At 40.0% G+C, this 20,942-nt stretch overlaps 1 protein-coding gene across 3 annotated transcripts in view; it reads right to left on the bottom strand.

Annotated features, from left to right (window-relative positions):
- Positions 1–20,942, bottom strand: part of TTC23 (tetratricopeptide repeat domain 23) — a 164,411-nt gene that overhangs the window by 139,349 nt on the left and 4,120 nt on the right. The window contains exon 1 of one of the 3 annotated variants that reach the window (XM_018066111.1): positions 19,709–19,756. The exons of the other annotated variants lie outside the window; for them this stretch is intronic. Coding sequence (XP_017921600.1) covers positions 19,709–19,724 — 16 coding nt within the window. The 5' untranslated portion in view covers positions 19,725–19,756. Of the gene's footprint in view, positions 1–19,708; positions 19,757–20,942 lie in introns of those variants that run through there. 3 annotated transcript variants of the gene reach the window in all.

Genomic DNA, 20,942 nt, shown 5'->3' with positions numbered 1-20,942 from the left:
ATAGTTTCCACATGACTCAGCAATTCCACTTCTAGGTATATACCTAAGAGAACTAAAAGCACATTCACACAAAACCTTGTAAACATCTTCATAGCACTATTATTTATAATAGCTAAAAACTGAAAGTAGTGTAAATGTTTATCAACTTCTGAGTGGATAAAACCAATGTGGTAGTGTCCATACAATTGAATATCATTTAGTAATAAAAATGAGTGAGAATGGAACTGACTAAGATGGTGGAGTGAAACTGAAAATCACTCAGTTGTGTCTGACTCTGCTACCCAGTATTCTCCAGGCCAGGATACTGGAGTGCGCAGCCTTACGCTTCTCCAGGGGATCTTCCCAGGGACTGAACCTAGGTCCCTGCTTTGCAGGTAGATTCTTTACCAGCTGAGCCACAAGGGGACACAAAACTCACCTCCACCCATAAATACATCAAAAATACATCTAAATGTGGATGATTCTGACTGAAAATTAACTGGAGACTGGCAAAAATACTCCTATATAAGCAAGGCTGTAAGAAAGATCAGCACTGAGTCAGGAAAGAAGAGAAGATGTGAAATCTAGTCAGTACCTGTGCCCTTGAATGGGGATTCAGAGGAAAAGGGAGATCACGGGAGTGGCAATCCTCCCTGGGGTGTTCATGGTTTGAACAATAATATTGGGTGTTCCAGTCTTGGGGTTTGACACAGGGAAGGCAAGTCCCCACAGCTGGTTGGAGGACCGGTGGGACTAACAGGAGGGCTGCGGGAAGCCTGAATTCCATTCATGAGGACTGTATGCCCACTTGCTCGCTCCCATGGCAGAGCAGAGGGAGCAGACTGAGGGCTGTGCAAGTGTCTGTCTGGTTTCCCACAACCAGCCTGAGCTGAGTGAACATTCCACTCTTGCTCTGGAGCCTAGCTGTGATACACAGACTTGGCTTAGACCTCAAGAACCATCAAGCAGGATAGGGGCAGCCACTGTTTGTGCTAACAAAGGAAGCTCATCAGAAGAGCCCCATCTCTGTCTGTGGTGTGACCACCACAGTTCACATCCTGACACGTGCTGAGAGCCCACACAGGCCCTGCCTGCTCTATGGAGCATTCATCTTCACACTGCAATGGGGGTGGTAGAGGCTGTGGGGAGGGCCCAGCTGTCACAGACAAAGGACGCTTGGGCCTGAAATGGCACGTGAGCACGGCGGCAGGCAGCCATTCCTGGTGCTTAGACAGGCAGTTCATCAAAGAGCAGTCCAGATATCTGACCCCAGCTGGATGGCCACAGCCCTTGCCCTGACACGCCGAGTGACCGCACCAGCCCCTCTGGTTCCAGTGCAGCTCCCCTCTGGGGCAAGAGGGAGGAGAGCACACACCTGAAGGGAGCTGAGGCAGCTGGGACCTGAGCCTCAAGGTTTCTGCTCTGGCAACTTAAGACCTTCTCCTGCCTTCAGTGTGCTGGTGAAAGTCACTGAGCAGAGGAAGCCTCAGCTCAAACCTGGCTCTCTAACTCTAGCCACTCCATTTCTAGTCCAACCACCTACCAAGGTGAGAGCTGCCAGTTCACCCTGAGGTAAGGCATGACTTCTGTTCATGTCAAATCTAGCTCTCCCAACAAAGCCACCAGGAACATGCAGACTGCACAGGGATGCTCCCACATAAGGACGCCCCTTCAAGACTGAAACAGGTAAATATTTCACCTAATTTCATAGAAACAGAGATGTTAAACAAAATGAGAGGACAGGGCATTTGTTATAATTAAAAGAGAAAGAGAAAATCCTTGAAAAAACTACAAGAGAAACAGATATAAACAGTTCACCATATAAAGAATTTGAAGCATTGGCAATGTTAGGTAGGAAGTTAGACAGAGTGACAAGGGGGTGGCCTGGCTGAATGAGATGCAAGCTGATCTCTAAAACCATCCCAGACACACCCAGGAGAGCTCACAGATATGCTACAAGAATAAGCATGGAGACTTTTCCAACTCCTGCACACGCACCCTAGGCACACAGCGAATACAAAATAAGCACAGGGACTTCTCCAAGCAATCGTAGGCAACTAGGAACCCATTAAGGGTTGATAAATATTCTATATTCGATTATAACAGATGTGAACTGAATTATAGGAAGACATAAACAACACAGACTGCTGTCATATAACTTAAAATTGTTAATCTTGACTGTATGCCCAGTTGCACTCCACTTCATTGATCAGTTATGGGTATAAGCCCTATTTTGCACAGGGCATAACCAAAAGGAAGAGTTCTGGAAGTATAAAAACAGGGAAGGCAAGAGAGAAGAAAAAGATTTCTTTGGGGCCGGCCTCTTCCCATGTCTTGGGAGTATCTGTCTAACAAAATATCTGTCTGCTTGAGCTGAACTGAGCTGTAACTTGTTTGTTGTTTTAACCCTTTAGTTTGTTGTTCCAAATTTTTGTTGCAACAAGGCAAGGACTAAAGAAGAGAAATAAACTGATCTGGTAGTAATAAGAATGCAAACTGAATAAAGAATAGATGAACAGAATGAGAATTTTAACACGGAACAAAAAAATATTTTAAAAATCCATCAGAACTAAAGAGTATAATAACTGAAATGAAAGACACACTAGAAGGAATTAACAGACTACATGATATAGAAGAAATGCAAGTGATCTGGAAGACAGAATAAAGTATATCACCCAATCAAAATGGCAAAAATAACAAATTCATAAAATGAGAACAATTTAAGGGATCTTTGGGATAATAATCATCCTACCAATTGTTCCCATTACAGGGTTCCCAGAGGGAGAAGAGAGAGAGAAGGGGGTAGAAGATGTATTTCATGAAATTATAGCTGAAAACTTTCCAAACCTGAAGGAAACTGATATCCAAATATAGGAAGCACACAGGGTGCCAAACAAGATGAACCCAAATAGACTGATACCAAGAAATGAACCACATGGACCACAGCCTTGTCAAACTCAATGAAACTATGAGCCATGCTGTATAGGGCCACCTAAGACAGACAGGTCATGGTGGAGAGTTCTGACAAGACGTGGTCCACCAGAGAAGGGAATAGCAAACCACTTCAGCATGCCTGCCTTGCAAAGAGTATGAAAAGGCAAAAAGATAGGACACTATAAGATGAATTCCCCAGGTCAGTAGGTGCTCAATATATTACTGGAGATCAAAGGAGAAATAACTCCAGAAAGAATAAAGAGATGCAGCCAAAGCAAAAACAACATCCAGTTGTGGATGTGATTGGTGATGGAAGTAAAGTCTGATGCTGTAAAGAGCAATATTGCATAGGAACCTGGAATGTTAGGGCAATGAATCAAGGCAAATTGGAAGTGGTCAAACAGAACATGGCAAGCCTGAACATCGACATTTTAGGAATCAGTGAACTAAAATGGACTGGAATGGTTGAATTTAACTCAGATGACCATTACAAATGCTACTGTGGGCAAGAATTCCTTAAAAGAAATGGAGTAGCCATCATAGTCAACAAAGGATTCCAAAAAATCCAAAATGTAGTACTTCGATGCAATCACAAAAAAGACAGAATGATCTCTGTTCGTCTCCAGGCAAACCATTCAATATCACAGTTATCCAAGTCTATGCCCTGACCAGTAATGCTGAAGAAGCTGAACGGTTCAGTGAAGACCTACAAGACCTTCTAGAACTAATACCCAAAAAAGATATCCTTTTCACTATAGGGGACTGGAATGCAAAAGTAGGAAGTCAAGAAATACCCAGAGTAACAGGCAAACTTGGCCTTGGAGTATAGAATGAAGCAGGGCAAAGGCTAATAGAGTTTTGCCAAGAGAATGCACTGGTCATAGCAAACACCCTCTTCCAACAGCACAAGAGAAGACTCTACACATAGACATCACCAGAGGGTCAATATCAAAATCAGATTGATTATATTGTTTGCAGCCAAAGATGGAGAAGCTCTATACAGTCAGCAAAAACAAGAATGCAAGCCGACTCTGGCTCAGATCATGAACTCCTTATTGCCAGATTCAGACTGAAATTGAAGAAAGTAGGGAAAACCAATGGACCATTCACGTATGACCTAAATCAAATCCCTTATGATTATACAGTGGAAGTGAAAAATAGATTCAAGGGATTAGATCTGATAGAGTGCCTGAAGAACTATGGATGGAGATACGTGACATTGTACAGGAGGTAGTGATCAAGACCATCCCCAGGAAAGGCAAAATGGTTGTCTGAGAAGGCCTTACAAATAGCTATGAAAACAAGAGAAAAAAAAAGGCAAAGGAGAAAAGGAGATATACCTATTTGAACGTGGAGTTCCAAAGAATACTAAGGAGAGATAAGAAAGCCTTCCTTAGTGATAAATGCAAAGAAATAGAGGAAAACAATAGAATGGGAAAGACTAGAGATCTCTCCAAGAAAATTAGAGATATTTCATGCAAAGATGAACACAATAAAGGACAGAAACAGTATGGACCTAACAGAAGCAGAAGATATTAAGAAGACGTGGAAATACACAGAAAAACTACACAAAAGAAGATCTTCATGACCCAGATAATCATGATGATGTGATCGCTCACCTAGAGCCAGACATTCTGGAATGTGAAGTCAAGTGGGCCTTAGGAAGCATCACTACGAACAAAGCTAGTGGAGGTGATGGAATTCCAGTGGAGCTCTTTCAAATCCTGAAAGATGATGCTGTGAAAGTGCTGCACTCAATATGCCAGCAAATTTGGAAAACTCAGCAGTGGCCACAGGACTGGAAAAGGTCAGTTTTCATTCCAATTCCAAAGAAAGGCAACCCAAAGAATGCTCAAACTACTGCACAATTACCCTCATCTCACATGCTATCAAAGTAATGCTCAAAATTCTCCAAGTCAGTTTTCAACAATATGTGAACTGTGAACTTTCAGATGTTCAAGCTGGATTTAGAAAAGGCAGAGGAACCAGAGATCAAATTGCCAACATCCACTGGATCATGGAGAAAGCAACAGAGTTCCAGAAAAACATCTATTTCTGCTTTATTGACTATGCCAAAGCCTTTGACTGTGTGGATCATAATAAACTGTGGAAAATTCTGAAAGAGACGGGAATACCAGACCACCTTACCTGCTTTCTGAGAAATCTGTATGCAGGTCAAGAAGCAACAGTGAGAATCAGACATGGAACAACAGACTGGTTCCAAATAGGAAAAGGAGTACATCAAGGGTGTATATTGTCAACCTGCTTATTTAACTTCCATGCAGAGTATATCATGAGAAATGCTGGACTGGATGAAGCACAAGCTGGAATCAAGATTGGCAAGAGAAATATCAATAACCTCAGATACGCAGATCACACTACCCTTATGGCAGGAAGCAAAGAGGAACTACAGAGCGTCTTGATGAAAGTGAAAGAGGAGAGTGAAAAAGTTGGCTTAAAACTCAACATTCAGAAAACTAAGATCATGGCATCTGGTCCCATCACTTCATGGGAAGTAGATGGGGAAACAGTGTCAGACTTTATTTTGGGGGGCTCCAAAATCACTGCAGATTGTGACTGCAGCCATAAAATTAAAAGATGCTTGCTCCTTGGAAGAGAAGTTATGACCAACCTTATAGGATATTAAAAGGCAGCAACATTGCTTTGCCAATCTAGTCAAATGCTTTGTCCATCTAGTCAAAGCTATGATTTTTCCAGTAGTCATGTATGAATGTTGAGAATTGGACTATAAAGAAAGCTGAGTGCCAAAGAATTGATGCTTTTGAACTGTGGTGTTGGAGAAGACTCTTGAGAGTCCCTTGGACTGCAAGGAGATCCAACCTGTCTAGCATAAAGGAAATAAGCATGAATATTCTTTGGAAGGATTGATGCTGAAGCTGAAACTCCAATAATTTGTCCACTGGATGCAAAGAAGAGAGTCATTGGAAAATACCCTGATGCTGGGAAAGATTGAAGTCTGAGGAGAAGGGGACGACAGAGGATGAGATGGTTGAACGGCATCACCAACTCAATGGACATGTGTTTGCATAAGCTCCAGGAGTTGGTGATGGACAGGGAGACCTGGCAGGCTGCAGTCCATGGTGTCACAAAGAGTCGGACATAACTAAGTGACTAAACTGAACTGAATTGAAGAAATATTATGATGAAAATGGCAAAATTTAAAGAGAATATTAAGGCAGCAGGAAACAAACAGAATCATATACAAGGAACCCTCCATAAGATTGTCACTTAATTTTTCTAAAGAAACTTTGCAGGCAGAAGGAAGTGGTGTGATATTCTCAAAGTGCAGAAAGGGAAAAAATCTGTATCCTAGGATACTGTATTCAGTATGATTACCATTTAGAATTGAGAGATAAAGAACTTCTAAAAGAAGCAAAAACTAAAAGAGTTTATCAATACTAAAGCTACCCTAAAAGAAATGTAAAAAGGTCTTCTCTAGGTGGAAAGAAAATGTTACAAGAAGAAGTAAGAATCTGGAGGCGGTGCTAAGATAGCAGAGGAATAGGACGGGGAGACCACTTTCTCCCCCACAAATTCATCAAAAGAACATTTAAATGCTGAGTAAATTCCACAAAACAACTTCTGAATGCTGGCAGAGGACATCAGGCACCCAGAAAAGCAGCCCATTGTCTTAGTAAGAAGGTAGGAAAAAATACAAAAGACAAAAAGAGAGACAAAAGAGGTAGGGATGGAGCTCCGCCCCGGGAAGGGAGTTTTAAAAAAAGAGAAGTTTCCAAACACTAGGAAACAGTCTCACTGCCGAGTCTTTGGTGAGCCTTGGAACCACAGAGGGCAACATAACTGGGAGGAAGAATAAATAAATAATTAAAATCCAGAGATTTTGTGCCCAACGGTAACTCTCCCAGTGGAGAAGCAGTGCAGACACCTGCACCCGCCACTGGCAAGTGGGGACTGAGCAGGGAGGCGCAGGCTGCATTGCTTAGAGTAAGGACCAGGCCTGAATGCCCTGAGGGCAATCTGAGGGGACTAACTTGGGCTAGCAAACCAGACAGTGGGATAGCTACCATGCAAAAAGTCCTAACCTAAGACACTGCCAGGCCTGCTCACAGAACAAAGGACTAGAGCTACGTGAAAAGCCCTAACCTAAGACACCGTCAGGCCTGCTCACAGAACAAAGGACTGAACAGAGCCAGCCAGCTGCAAACAATCCCCCTCTGGTGACAGGCAGCCAGAGCCGGAAGGGGGCAATTGCACCCCAGAGAGGCATTATCTACCAAACTGCAAGCAGGCTTTTTTGCTAACTAAGACTTCTTGGGGTTCTGGACAGTCAACATCCACCTGAGAAGGTGCGTCAGTTGTACACCCAGAAAACCAAGTGGCAGGGACGGGGGGAGGTGGTAAGTCACAGCGACCGCGCTCGCCAAACAACTTATCACCTGAGCTGCTCGGACCTGGGAAGGGCACAAAACGCAGGCCCAATCGAGTCTGCGCCTCTGAGGACTACCCGAGTGCCTGAACCTGAGTGGTTTAGACCTGGGAAGTGCATGCAGCCCAGGGCCAGCATCGGACGGTTCCTGGCGGAGCAACCTGGAGCCTGAGCAGTGTGGGCAGGGAGGGCACATGCACTGTGAGCAGGGGCAGGCCTAGTGTGGCTGAGACACTGCGAGCACACGCCAGTGTTATTTGTTTGCAGCATCCCTCCCTCCCCACAGCGCAACTGAACAAATGAGCCTAAAAAAGTGTCTACCACCACCCCCTTGTGTCAGAGTGGAAATCAGACACTAAAGAGGACCAGCAAACAGAATAAGCTAAAAGAGAGGGACCCGCCTTGGAAGTGACAGGTGCAATAGATTAAAACCCTACTGGGTTAGTACAGACTACATAGAAAGGGGCCTATAGATCTTGAGAAATATAAGCTGGACCAAGGAACTATCCGAAAATGAACTGATCCCACACTGCCCACAACACCACCAGAGAAAGTCCTAGATATATTTTTACTATCATTCTTTTTTTTCAATTAAAAAAATTTTAAGTCCTCTATTACTCCTTTAAGTTTCATTTTTATAACCTACTATTACTTTGCAAAGAAAAAAGAAAAACCTATTTTTTAAAGCAAACTTCATATATTTTTAAAAGTAATTTTTGTGACTTTTTTTTTCTTTAATATTGTATTTTTGAAAATCCAATCTCTAGTCTAGATTTTTAATCTTTGCTTTTTGGTATTTGTTATCAATTTTGTACCTTTAAGAACCCAATCTTCAGTACCCATTTTTTCTTGGGAGTGAGATTACTGGCTTGACTGCTCCCTCCCCCTTTGGACTCTCCTTTTTCTCCACCAAGTAGCCTCTATCTCCCTTCTCTTCTCTACTCAACTCTGTGAATCTCTTTCTGTGTTCCAGGCTATGGAGAACACTTAGGGAACTGATTTAAGACTGGATCTGTCTCTCTCCTTTTGATTCCCCCCTTTATCCTCCTGGCCACCTCTGTCTCCTTCCTCCCTTTTCTCTCCTCTGTGTAACTCCGTGAACATCTCTGAGCGGTCCAGACTGTGAAGTACACATAAGGAAGTGATTACTAGCTAGCTTGCTCTCAACTCTTTATATTCCACCTCATCTCATTCAGGTCACCTCTAACTCCCTCCTCCCTCTTCTCTTCTCCATGTAACTCTGTGAACCTCTCTGGGTGTTCCTCACTGTGGAGAAACTTTTCATCTTTAACCTAGACGTTTTATCAATGGTGCTGTATACATGGATACGTCTTGAGGCTACTGTAAAAATAAGCCTTAAACCAGAAGCAGGAGGCTTAAGTCCAAATCCTGAGAACACCAGAGAACTCCTGTCTCCAGGGAACATTAATTGACAGGAGCTCACCAAACACCTCCATCAGTTCAGTTCAGTTCAGTCGCTCAGTCGTGTCCGACTCTTTGCAACCCCATGAATCACAGCACGCCAGGCCTCCCTGTCCATCAGCATCTCCCAGAGTTCACTCAGACTCACGTCCATCGAGTCAGTGATGCCATCCAGCCATTTCATCCTCTGTCGTCCCCTTCTCTTCCTGCCCCCAATCCCTCCCAGCATCAGAGTCTTTTCCAATGAGTCAGCTCTTCGCATGAGATGGCCAAAGTACTGGAGCTTCAGCTTTAGCATCATTCCTTCCAAAGAAATCCCAGGGCTGATCTCCTTCAGAATGGACTGGTTGGATCTTCTTGCAGTCCAAGGGACTCTCAAGAGTCTTCTCCAACACCACAGTTCAAAACCATCAATTCTTCGGCGCTCAGCCTTCTTTACAGTCCAACTCTCACATCCACACATGACCACAGGAAAAACCATAGCCTTGACTAGACGGACCTTAGTTGGCAAAGCAATGCCTCTGCTTTTGAATATACTATGTAGGTTGGTCATAACTTTTCTTCCAAGGAGTAAACATCTTTTAATTTCATGGCTGCAGTCACCATCTGCAGTGATTTTGGAGCCCCCAAAAATAAAGTCTGACACTGCTTCCACTGTTTCCCCATCTATTTCCCATGAAGTGATGGGACCGGCTGCCATGATCTTCGTTTTCTGAATGTTGAGCTTTAAGCCAACTTTTTTGCTCTCCTCTTGCACTTTCATCAAGAGGCTTTTTAGTTCCTCTTCACTTTCTGCCATAAGGGTGGTGTCATCTGAATATCTGAGGTTATTGATATTTCTCCCAATCACAATCTTGATTCCAGCTTGTGTTTCTTCCAGTCCAGCGTTTCTCGTGATGTACTCTGCATAGAAGTTAAATAAGCAGGGTGACAATATACAGTCTTGACGTACTCCTTTTCCTATTTGGAACCAGTCTGTTGTTCCATGTCTAGTTCTAACTGTTGCTTCCTGACCTGCATACAGATTTCTCAAGAGGCAGGTTAGGTGGTCTGGTATTCCCATCTCTTTCAGAATTTTCCACAGTTGGTTGTGATCTACACAGTCAAGGGTTTGACATAGTCAATAAAGCAGAAATAGATGTTTTTCTGGAACTGTTTTGCCTTTTCCATGATCCAGCAGATGTTGGCAATTTGATCTCTGGATCCTCTGCCTTTTCTAAAACCAGCTTGAACATCAGGGAGTTCACGGTTCACGTATTGCTGAAGCCTGGCTTGGAGAATTTTGAGCATTACTTTACTAGCATGTGAGATGAGTGCAGTTGTGTGGTAGTTTGAGCATTCTTTGGCATTGCCTTTCTTTGGAATTGGAATGAAAACTGACCTTTTCCAGTTCTGTGGCCACTGCTGAGTTTTCAAAATTTGCTGGCATATTGAGAGCAGCACTTTCACAGCATCATCTTTCAGGATTTGAAAGAGCTCCACTGGAATTCCATCACCTCCACTAGCTTTGTTCGTAGTGATGCTTTCTAAGGCCCACTTGACTTCACATTCCAAGATGTCTGGCTCTAGATTAGTGATCACATCATCATGATTATCTGGGTCGTGAATATCTTTTTGTACAGTTCTTCCGTGTATTCTTGCCACCTCTTCTTAATATCTTCTACTTCTGTTCGGTCCATACCATTTCTGTCCTTTATTGAGCCCATCTTTGCATGAAATGTTCCCTTGATAGCTCTAATTCTCTTGAAGAGATCTCTAGTCTTTCCCATTCTGTTGTTTTCCTCTATTCTTTGCATTGATCTCTGAGGAAGGCTTTCTTATCTCTTCTTGCTATTCTTTGGAACTCTGTATTCAGATGCTTATATCTTTCCTTTTCTCTTTTGCTTTTCGCCTCTCTTCTTTTCATAGCTGTTTGTAAGCCCTCCTCAGACAGCCATTTTGCTTTTTTGCATTTCTTTTCCATGGGGATGGTCTTGATCCCTGTCTCCTGTCCAATGTCATGGAACCTCATTCCATAGTTCATCAGGCACTCTATCTATCAGATCTAGGCCCTTAAATCTATTTCTCACTTCCACTGTATAATCAAAAGGGATTTGATTTAGGTCATACCTGAATGGTCTAGCAGTTTTCCCTACTTTCTTCAATTTGAGTCTGAAATACCTACACTGAAACCAAGCACCACCCAAGGGCCAACAAGTTCCAGAGCAAGATGTACCACGCAAATTCTCCAGCAACACAGCCCTAAGCTTCAATATACAGGCTGCCCAAAGTCACTCCAAACCCACAGACATCTCATAACTCATTACTGGACACTTCAGTGCGCTCCAGAGAGAAGAAACCCAGCTCCACCCACCAGAACATCGACACACGCTTCCCTAACCAGGAAACCTTGACAAGCTACCCATACAACCCCACCCACAGTGAAGAAACTCCACAATAAAGAGAACTCCACAAACTGACAGACTACAGAAAGGCCACCCCAAACACAGCAATATAAACAAGATGAAGAGACAGAGGAATACCCAGCAGATAAAGGAACAGGATAAATGCCCACCAAACGAAACCAAAGAAGAAGAGATAGGGAATCTATCTGATAAAGAATTTCGACTAATGATAGTGAAAATGATCCAAAATCTTAAAATCAAAATGGAATCACAGATAAATAGCCTGGAGCCGAGGACTGAGAAGATGCATGAAAGGTTTAACAAGGACCTAGAAGAAATAAAAAAGAGTCAATATATAATGAATAATGCAATAAATGAGATAAAAAAACACTCTGGAGGCAACAAATAGTAGAATAACCAGAGGCAGAAGATAGGATTAGTGAAGTTGAAGACAGAATGGTAGAAATAAAAGAATCAGAGAGGAAAAAAGAATAACGAATAAAAAGAAATAAGGACAATCTCAGAGACTCCCAGGACAATATTAAACACCCCAACATTCAAAACATAGGAGTCCCAGAAGAAGAAGACAAAAATAAAGGCCATGAGAAAATACTTGAGGAGATAATAGTTGAAAACCTCCCTAAAATGGGGAGGAAATAATCACCCAAGTCCAAGAAACCCAGAGAGTCCCAAGTAGGATAAACCCAAGGCAAAACACCCCAAGACACATATTAATCAAATTAACAAAGATCAAACACAAAGAATAAATATTAAAAGCAGCAAGGGAAAAACAACAAATAACACACAAGGGAATTCCCAAAAGGATAACAGCTGATCTTTTAATAAAAACTCTTTAGGCCAGGAGGGAATGGCAGGACATACTTAAAGTGATGAAAGAAAATAACCTACAGCCCAGATTACTGTACCCAGCAAGGAGCTCATTCACATATGAAGGAGAAATCAAAAGCTTTACAAACAAGCATAAGGTGAGAGAATTCAGCACCACCAAACCAGCTCTCCAACAAATGCTAAAGGATCTTCTCTAGACAGGAAACACAAAAAGGGTGTATAAACTTGAACCCCAAACAATAAAGTAAATGGCAATGGGATCATACTTATCAATAATTGCCTTAAACGTAAATGGGTTGAATGCCCCGACTAAGAGACAAAGACTGGCTGAACAGATACAAAAATAAGACCCCTATATATGTTGTCTACAAGAGACCCACCTCAAAACAAGGGACACATACAGACTGAAAGTGAAGGGCTGGGAAAAGATATTCCATGCAAATAGAGACCAAACGAAAGCAGGAATAGCAATACTCATATCAGATAAAATAGACTTTAAAACATAGGCTGTAAAAAGAGACAAAGAAAGATACTACATAATAATAAAAGGATCAATCCAAGAAGAAGATATAAAAATTATAAATACATATGTGCCCAACATAGGAGCACCACAAATGCTAACAAGTATGAAAGGGGAAATTAACAATAACACAATAATAGTGGGAGACTTTAATGCCCCACTCACACCTATGGATAGATCAACTAAACAGAAAATTAACAAGGAAACACAAACTTTAAATGATACAATAGACCAGTTAGACCTAATTGATATCTATAGGACATTTCACCCCTGAACAATGAATTTCACCTTTTTCTCAAGCAGGCACGGAACCTTCTCCAGGATAGATCACATCCTGGGCCATAAATCTAGCCTTGGTAAATTCAAAAAATTTGAAATCATTCCAAGCATCTTTTCTGACCACAATGCAGTAAGATCTTAATTACAGGAGAAAAACTATTAAAAATTCCAACATATAGAGGCTGAACAACATGCTGCTGAAAAACCAACAAATCACAGAAGAAATAAAAAAGAAATCAAAATAAGCATAGAAACAAATGAAAATGAAAACACAAGAACCCAAAACCTGTGGGGCACTGTAAAAGCAGTGCTAAGGGGAAGGTTCATAGCAATACAGGCATACCTCAAGAAACAAGAAAAAAATCAAATAAATAACCTAACTCTACACCTAAAGCAACTAGAAAAGGAAGAAATGAAGAACCCCAGGGTTAGTAGAAGGAAGGAAATCTTAAAAATTAGGGCAGAAATTAATGCAAAAGAAACAAGAGACCATAGCAAAAATCAACAAAGCCAAAAGCTGGTTCTTTGTCAATGAGTAAAATTGACAAACCATTAGCCAGACTCATCAAGAAACAAAGGGAGAAAAATCAAATCAATAAAATTAGAAATGAAATTGGAGAGATCACAACAGACAACAAGGAAATACAAAGGACCATAACAGACTACTATCAGCAATTTATGCCAATAAAATGGACAACCTGGAAGAAATGGACAAATTCTTAGAAAAGTACAACTTATTAAAACTGAACCAGGAAGAAATAGAAAATCTTAACAGATTCAGCACAAGCACAAAATTGAAACTGTAATCAGAAATCTTCCAGCAAACAAAAGCCCAGGTCCAGACAGCTTCATAGCTGAATTCTACCAAAAACTTAGAGAAGAGCTAACAGCTATCCTACTCAAACTCTTCCAGAAAACTGCAAAGGAAGGTAAACTTCCAAACTCATTCAATGAGGCCACCATCACCCTAATACCAAAACCTGACAAAGATGCCACAAAAAAAGAAAACTACAGGCCAATATTACTGATGAACATAGATGCAAAAATCTAGCAATCAGAATCCCACAACTCATTAAAAAGATCATACACCATGACCAAGTGGACTTTATCCCAGGGATGCAAGGATTCATCAATATCCACAAATCAATTAGTGTAATACAGCACATTAACAAATTGAAAAATAAAAGCCATATAATTATCTCAATAGATGCAGAGAAAGCCCTTGACAAAATTCAACATCCATTTATGATAACAACCCTCCAGCAGAAGCAGGAATAGAAGCAGCATACCTCAACATAATAAAAGCTATATATGACAAACCCACAGCAAACATTATCCTCAATGGTGAAAAACTGAAAGCATTTCCCCTAAAGTCAGGAACAAGACAAGGGTACCCACTCTCACCACTACTATTCAACACAGTTCTGGAAGTTTTGGCCATAGCAATCAGAGCAGAAAAAGAAATAAAAGGAATCCAGATTGGAAAAGAAGTAAAACTCTCACTGTTTGCAGAACATGATCCTATACATAGAAAACCCTAAAGACTCCACCAGAAAATTACTAGAGCTAATTAATGAATATAGTAAAGTTGCAGGATATAAAATCAACACACAGAAATCCCTTACATTCCTATACACTAACATTGAGAAAATAGAAAGAGAAATTAAGGAAACAATTCCATTCACCATTGCAACAAAAAGAATAAAATACTTAGGAATATATCTACCTAAAGAAACAAAAGACCTATATATAGAAAACTATAAAACACTGCTGAAAGAAATCAAAAAGGACACAAATAGATGGAGAAATATACCATGTTCATCGATTGGAAGAATCAATATAGTGAAACTGAGTATATTACCCAAAGCAACCTATAGATTCAATGCAATCCCTATCAAGCTACCAATGGTATTTTTCACAGAGCTAGAACAAATAATTTCACAATTTGTATGGAAATACAAAAAAACCTCGAATAGCCGAAGCAATCTTGAGAAAGAAGAATGGAACTGGAGGAATCAACCTGACCGACTTCAGGCTCTACTACAAAGCCACAGTCATCAAGACAGTATGGTACTGGCACAAAGACAGAAATATAGATCAATGGAACAAAACAGAAAGCCCAGAGATAAATCCACACACCTATGGACACCTTATCTTTGACAAAGAAGGCAAGAATATACGATGGATTAAAGACAATCTCTTTAACAAGTGGTGCTGGGAAAACTGGTCAACCGCAGGTAAAAGAATGAAACTAGAACACTTTCTAACACCATACACAAAAATAAACTCAAAATGGATTAAAGATCTAAATGTAAGGCCAGAAAGTATAAAACTCCTAGAGGAGAACATAGGCAAAACACACTCCAACATAAATCCCAGCAGGATCCTCTATGACCCACCTCCCAGAATACTGGAAATTAAAGCAAAAATAAACAAATGGGACCTAATTAAAATTAAAAGCTTCTGCACAACACAGCAAACTATAAGCAAGGTGAAAAGACAGTCTTCAGAATGGGAGAAAATAATAGCAAATGAAGCAACTGACAAAGAACTAATCTCAAAAATATACAAGCAACTCCTGAAGCTCAATTCCAGAAAAATAAACGACCTAGTAAAAAAATGGGCCAAAGAACTAAACAGACATTTCTCCAAAGAAGACATACAGATGGCTAACAAACACATGAAAAGATGCTCAACATCACTCATTATCAGAGAAATGCAAATCAAAACCACAATGAGGTACCATTTCACACCAGTCAGAATGTCTACAATCCAAAAGTCTACAAGCAATAAATGCTGGAGATGGTGTGGAGAAAAAGGAACCCTCTTACACTGTCGGTGGGAATGTAAACTAGTACAGCCACTATGGAGTACAGTGTGGAGATTCCTTAAAAAACTGGAAATTAAGACTGCTTTATGACCCAGCAATCCCACCAATGGGCATACACACCAAGGAATCCAGAATTGAAAGAGACACGTGTACCCCAATGTTCATCGCAGCACTGTTTATAATAGCCAGGACATAGAAACAACCTAGATGTCCATCAGCACATGAATGGATAAGAAAGCTGTGGTACATATACACAATGGAGTATTCCTCAGCCATTAAAAAGAATACATTTGAATCGGTTCTAATGAGGTGGATGAAACTGGAGCAGATTATACAGAGTGACGTAAGCCAGAAAGAAAAACACCAATACAGTTTAGTAACACATATATATGGAATTTAGAAAGATAGTAACGATAACCCTGTATGTGAGACAGCAAAAGAGACACAGATGTATTGAACAGTCCTTTGGACTCTGTAGGAGAGGGAGAGGGTGGGATGATTTGGGGGAATGGCATGGAAACATGTTCAATATCATATAAGAAATGAATCGCTAGTCCAGGTTCAATACAGGATGCTTGGGGCTGGTGCACTGGGATGACCCAGAGAGATGGTACGGGGAGGGAGATGGGAGCGGGGGTTCAGGATGGGGAACACGTGTATGCCCGTGGTGGATTCATGTGGATGTGTAGCAGAACCAATACAATATTGTAAAGTAATTGGCCTCCAATTAAAATAAATAAATTTAAATTTTTTAAAAAGTAAGAATCTAAAGTAAGAATCTCTCAGTCCTGTCCCCATCATCTGTAGATCGACAGGCTCCTTTGTATATGTAATTCTCCAGGCAAGAATACTGGAATGGATATCCACTCCTTTCTCCAGGGGATCTTCCCAATCTAGGGATCCAAACTGGGTCTCCTGAATTGCAGGCAGATTCTTTACCGAGCCACCAGGGAAGCCCAAGAATCTATAGGAAAGGAAAGTTACCACTAGTAAAGGCAAATATATAGTAAAGATTGAATACCAACCACTTATTTAAGATAGTATGAAAATCAAAAGAGAAAAATTATAGAATCAACTACAGTGATAATAATTACTCTAGGATAAAAGGATAAAAATGAAGATAACATCAAAAGTAAAAATTTTCAAGTGGATGGAGAGTAAAAACTGTAGATCTTATAGAATGCCTTTGAACGTAAAGGACTAGCTTTACAAATATATAGATATAGTTATAGGTTGATATATATGGTAATCACAAATAAAAACCTATACTAGATACACACACACTAGAGAGGGATACAAGTGTACCATTATAGAAAATCATCAAACTACAAAGGAAGTAACAACAACGACAAAAAAAAAAAAAGAAAGAAAAAGAAGAAATAAACAGAGAATGGCAAACAACTGGAAAACAACTAATAAAATAGGAATAAGTACATACCTATCAATGATTATTTGAAATGTCAATGGACTAAATGCTCCAATCAAAAGACATACGGTGGCTGATGATAATAAAACAAGATCCACCTATATGCTGCTTATAAGAGACTCAGTTGAGAGTAAAAGACACACATAGACTGAAAGTGAGCAAATGGAAAAAGTTATTTCATGCAAATAGAAATCACAAGAGAGTGGAGATAGTAAAATTCATACCAGACAAAATTAAAAACAAAGTCTATAAAGAAGACAAAGAATGGCATCATATAACAATAAAGTGTAAAAAAAGAGAATATTACACTTCTTAACATATATTCAGAAAAGCAGAGACATTACTTTGCCAACAAAGGTCCGTCTAGTCAAGGCTATGGTTTTTCCAGTAGTGATGTATGGATGTGAGAGTTGGACTGTGAAGAAAGCTGAGCGCTGAAGAATTGATGCTTTTGAACTGTGGTGTTGGAGAAGACTCTTGAGAGTTCCTGGGACTGCAAGGAGATCCAACCAGTCCATTCTGAAGGAGATCAGCCCTGGGATTTCTTTGAAAGGAATGATGCTAAAGCTGAAACTCCAATACTTTGGCCACCTCATGCGAAGAGTTGACTCACTGGAAAAGACTCTGATGCTGGGAGGGATTGGGGGCAGGAGAAGGGGACGACAGAGGATGAGATGGCTGGATGGCATCACGGACTCAATGGACGTGAATCTGAGTGAACTCCAGGAGTTGGTGATGGACAGGGAGGCCTGGCGTACTGCGATTCACGGGGTCACAAAGAGTCGGACATGACTGAGCACATGAACTGAACTGAATAGCTTTGCTTTTGAATATGCTATCTAGGTTGGTCATAACTTTCCTTCCAAGGAGTAAGCGTCTTTTAATTTCATGGCTGCAGTCACCATCTGTAGTGATTTTGGAGCCCCCAAGAATAAAGTCTGACACTGTTCCACTGTTTCCCCATCTATTTCCCATGAAGTGATGGGACCGGATGCCATGATCTTCGTTTTCTGAATGTTGAGCTTTAAGCCAACTTTTTTACTCTCCTCTTTCACTTTCATCAAGAGGCTTTTTAGTTCCTCTTCACTTTCTGCCCTAAGGGTGGTGTCATCTGCATATCTGAGGTTATTGATATTTCTCCCGGCAATCTTGATTCCAGCTTGTGTTTCTTCCAGCCCAGTGTTCCTCATGATGTACTCTGCATATAAGTTAAATAAGCAGGGTGACAATATACAGCCTTGATGTATCCTTTTCCTATTTGGAACCAGTCTGTTGTTCCATGTCTAGTTCTAACTGCTGCTTCCTGACCTGCGTATAGGTTTCTCAAGAGGCAGGTCAGGTGGTGTGGTATTCCCATCTCTTTCAGAATTTTCCACAGCTTATTGTGATCCACACAGTCAAAGGCTTTGACATAGTCAAGAAAGCAGAAATAGATGTTTTTCTGGAACTCTCTTGCTTTTTCCATGATCCAGTGGACGTTGGCAATTTGATATCTGGTTCTTCTGCCTTTTCTAAAGCTAGCTTGAACATCTGGAAGTTCATGGTTCACAAATTGCTGAAGTCTGTCTTGGAGAATTTTGAGCATTACTTTACGAGTGTGTGAGATGAGTGCAGTTGTGTGGTAGTTTGAGCATTCTTTTACATTGCCTTTCTTTGGGATTGGAATGAAAACTGACCTTTTCCAGTCCTGTGGCCACTGTTGAGTTTTCCAAATTTGCTGGCATATTGAGTGCAGCACTTTCACAGCATCATCTTTCAGGATTCGAAATATCTCAACTGGGATTCCATCACTTCCACTAGCTTTGTTCACAGTGATAAGACTGATCATAAACTAGGCCACAAAACAAGTTTCTACTAATTTAAAAGGATAGAAATTATATCAAGCATTTCCTGATTACAATGGAATGAAACTATAAATCAATTACAGGAAGAAAAATGGGAAAAGCAGAAGTATATGGAGCTTAAACAATATGCTAATAAAACTTCCACATCTTTTATGTCTACTGTATTGGCAGGTGGGTTCTTTACCACTAGAGCCACCTGGGAAGCCCCATCAATAGTAGTGACATTGAATTTGTAATAAAAAAATTCCCAAGAAACCAAAGTCCAGGACTGAATGGTTTCACAGGTGAATTCTGTCAAATATAAAACAGAGCTAATACCCATTCTTCTGAAATTATTCAAAAAAAATTTAGGGGGCAGAACACTCCCAAATTCATTCCTTGAGGCTGCCATTACCTTGATACCAAAACTAGACAAGGATAATACAAAAAAGGAAAATGATAAGCCAATATTTCTGATGAAAGTAGATCTAAAATGCCTTAACAAAATATTAGCAAACCAAATTCAACAATATATAAAAAGAATCATATACCACGATAAAGTGAGATTTATTCCAGGGATATAAGTATGGTTCAATATTTAGTAATCAATCAATATGATATACTACATTAATGAAAGGATAAAAATCACAGGACAATCTCAATAGAGAGAGAAAAAGCGTTTGACAAGATTCAACATCCTTTCAGAGCAAAAACTCTCATCAAGGTTTTCATAGAGTTATCAAATCTCAACATAATGAGGCCATTTATGACAAACTCACAGCTAACATCATACTCATTGGGAAAAAACTGAAAGTATTTTCTCTAAAATTAACAAGAGAAAGATGTCCACTCACCACCTCTATGTAACATAATATCAGAAGCTCCAGGCACACCAATCAGAGAGGAAAAATAAATAAAAGGTATCTAAATTGGAAGGGAAGAATTAAAATTGTCACTATTTTCAGACGACATGACACTATACAAAGACAACACTAAAAGTGTCCACCAAAAGAACTAAAAAATGAATTTAGCAAAGTTGCATGATATAATATTAATATACAGAACCTGTTGTTTTTCTATATACTTATAATGAATTATCAGAAGGAGAAAGAAAATAATTCCATTTAAAATTTCATCAAGAAGAATAAAATACATAGGCATTAACTTAACCAAAAAGGTAAAAGACTTAAACTCTAAAAACTATAAACCAATGACGTAGGAAATGAAAAGATACCCTGTGTTCTTGGATTCAAGGAATTGATACTGTTAAAATGTCTATACTACTCAAAGCAATATCCACATTTAATGTAATTTCTATCAAAATACCCAAGAAATTTTTCACAGAATTAGAACAAATAATCCTGAAATATATATGGAACAACAAAAGATCCTAAATTGCCCAAGTAATCTTGAGAAAAGAACCACCAAGCTGGAGGTAACAGGCTTCCTGATTTCAGACTATACTACAAAGCTACAGTAATCAAAACAGCACGGTACTGGCAAAAACAGAATAGAGAGCCCCCAAAACCCACACACTTATGGTCAGTTAATTTACAACAAAGGAGGCAAGACTATACAATGGAGAAAAGACAGTCTTTTCAATAAGTGGTGTTGGGGAAACTGGACAACTATGTGTAGAAAATGAGATTAGAACATGTCCTCACATTACACACAAAAATAAACTTACAATGAATTAAAGATCTAAATGTACCACCTGAAACCATAAAACTCCTTAATTAAAGAAACCTTAGAACGCTCTTTGATATAAATCGTAGCAATGTTTTTTGGATCTGTCTCCTCAAGTAAAAGAAATAAAAGCAAAAATAAACAAATGGAACCTAATTAGACTTGAAAGCTTTTGCACAGCAAAGACAACCACTGACAAAATGAAAGACAAGCTACAGAAAGGGAGAAAGTATTTGCAAATGATATGATCAACAACAGGTAACTGCCTTAAATATACAATCAGCTCAGATTACTGAGTATCAAAAAACAAATAACCCAACTGAAAATGAGCGGAAGAACTGAATATTTTTTCCAAAGAAGACATACAGGCACATGAAAGGATGCAGAACACTGTTAATCTTC

This window comes from Capra hircus, chromosome 21, assembly GCF_001704415.2.
Source record: "Capra hircus breed San Clemente chromosome 21, ASM170441v1, whole genome shotgun sequence".
NCBI classification, from domain to species: Eukaryota; Metazoa; Chordata; class Mammalia; order Artiodactyla; family Bovidae; genus Capra; species Capra hircus.
Note: the sequence above shows the minus strand (reverse complement) of the source record. Positions and strands in the feature narration are given on the sequence as shown.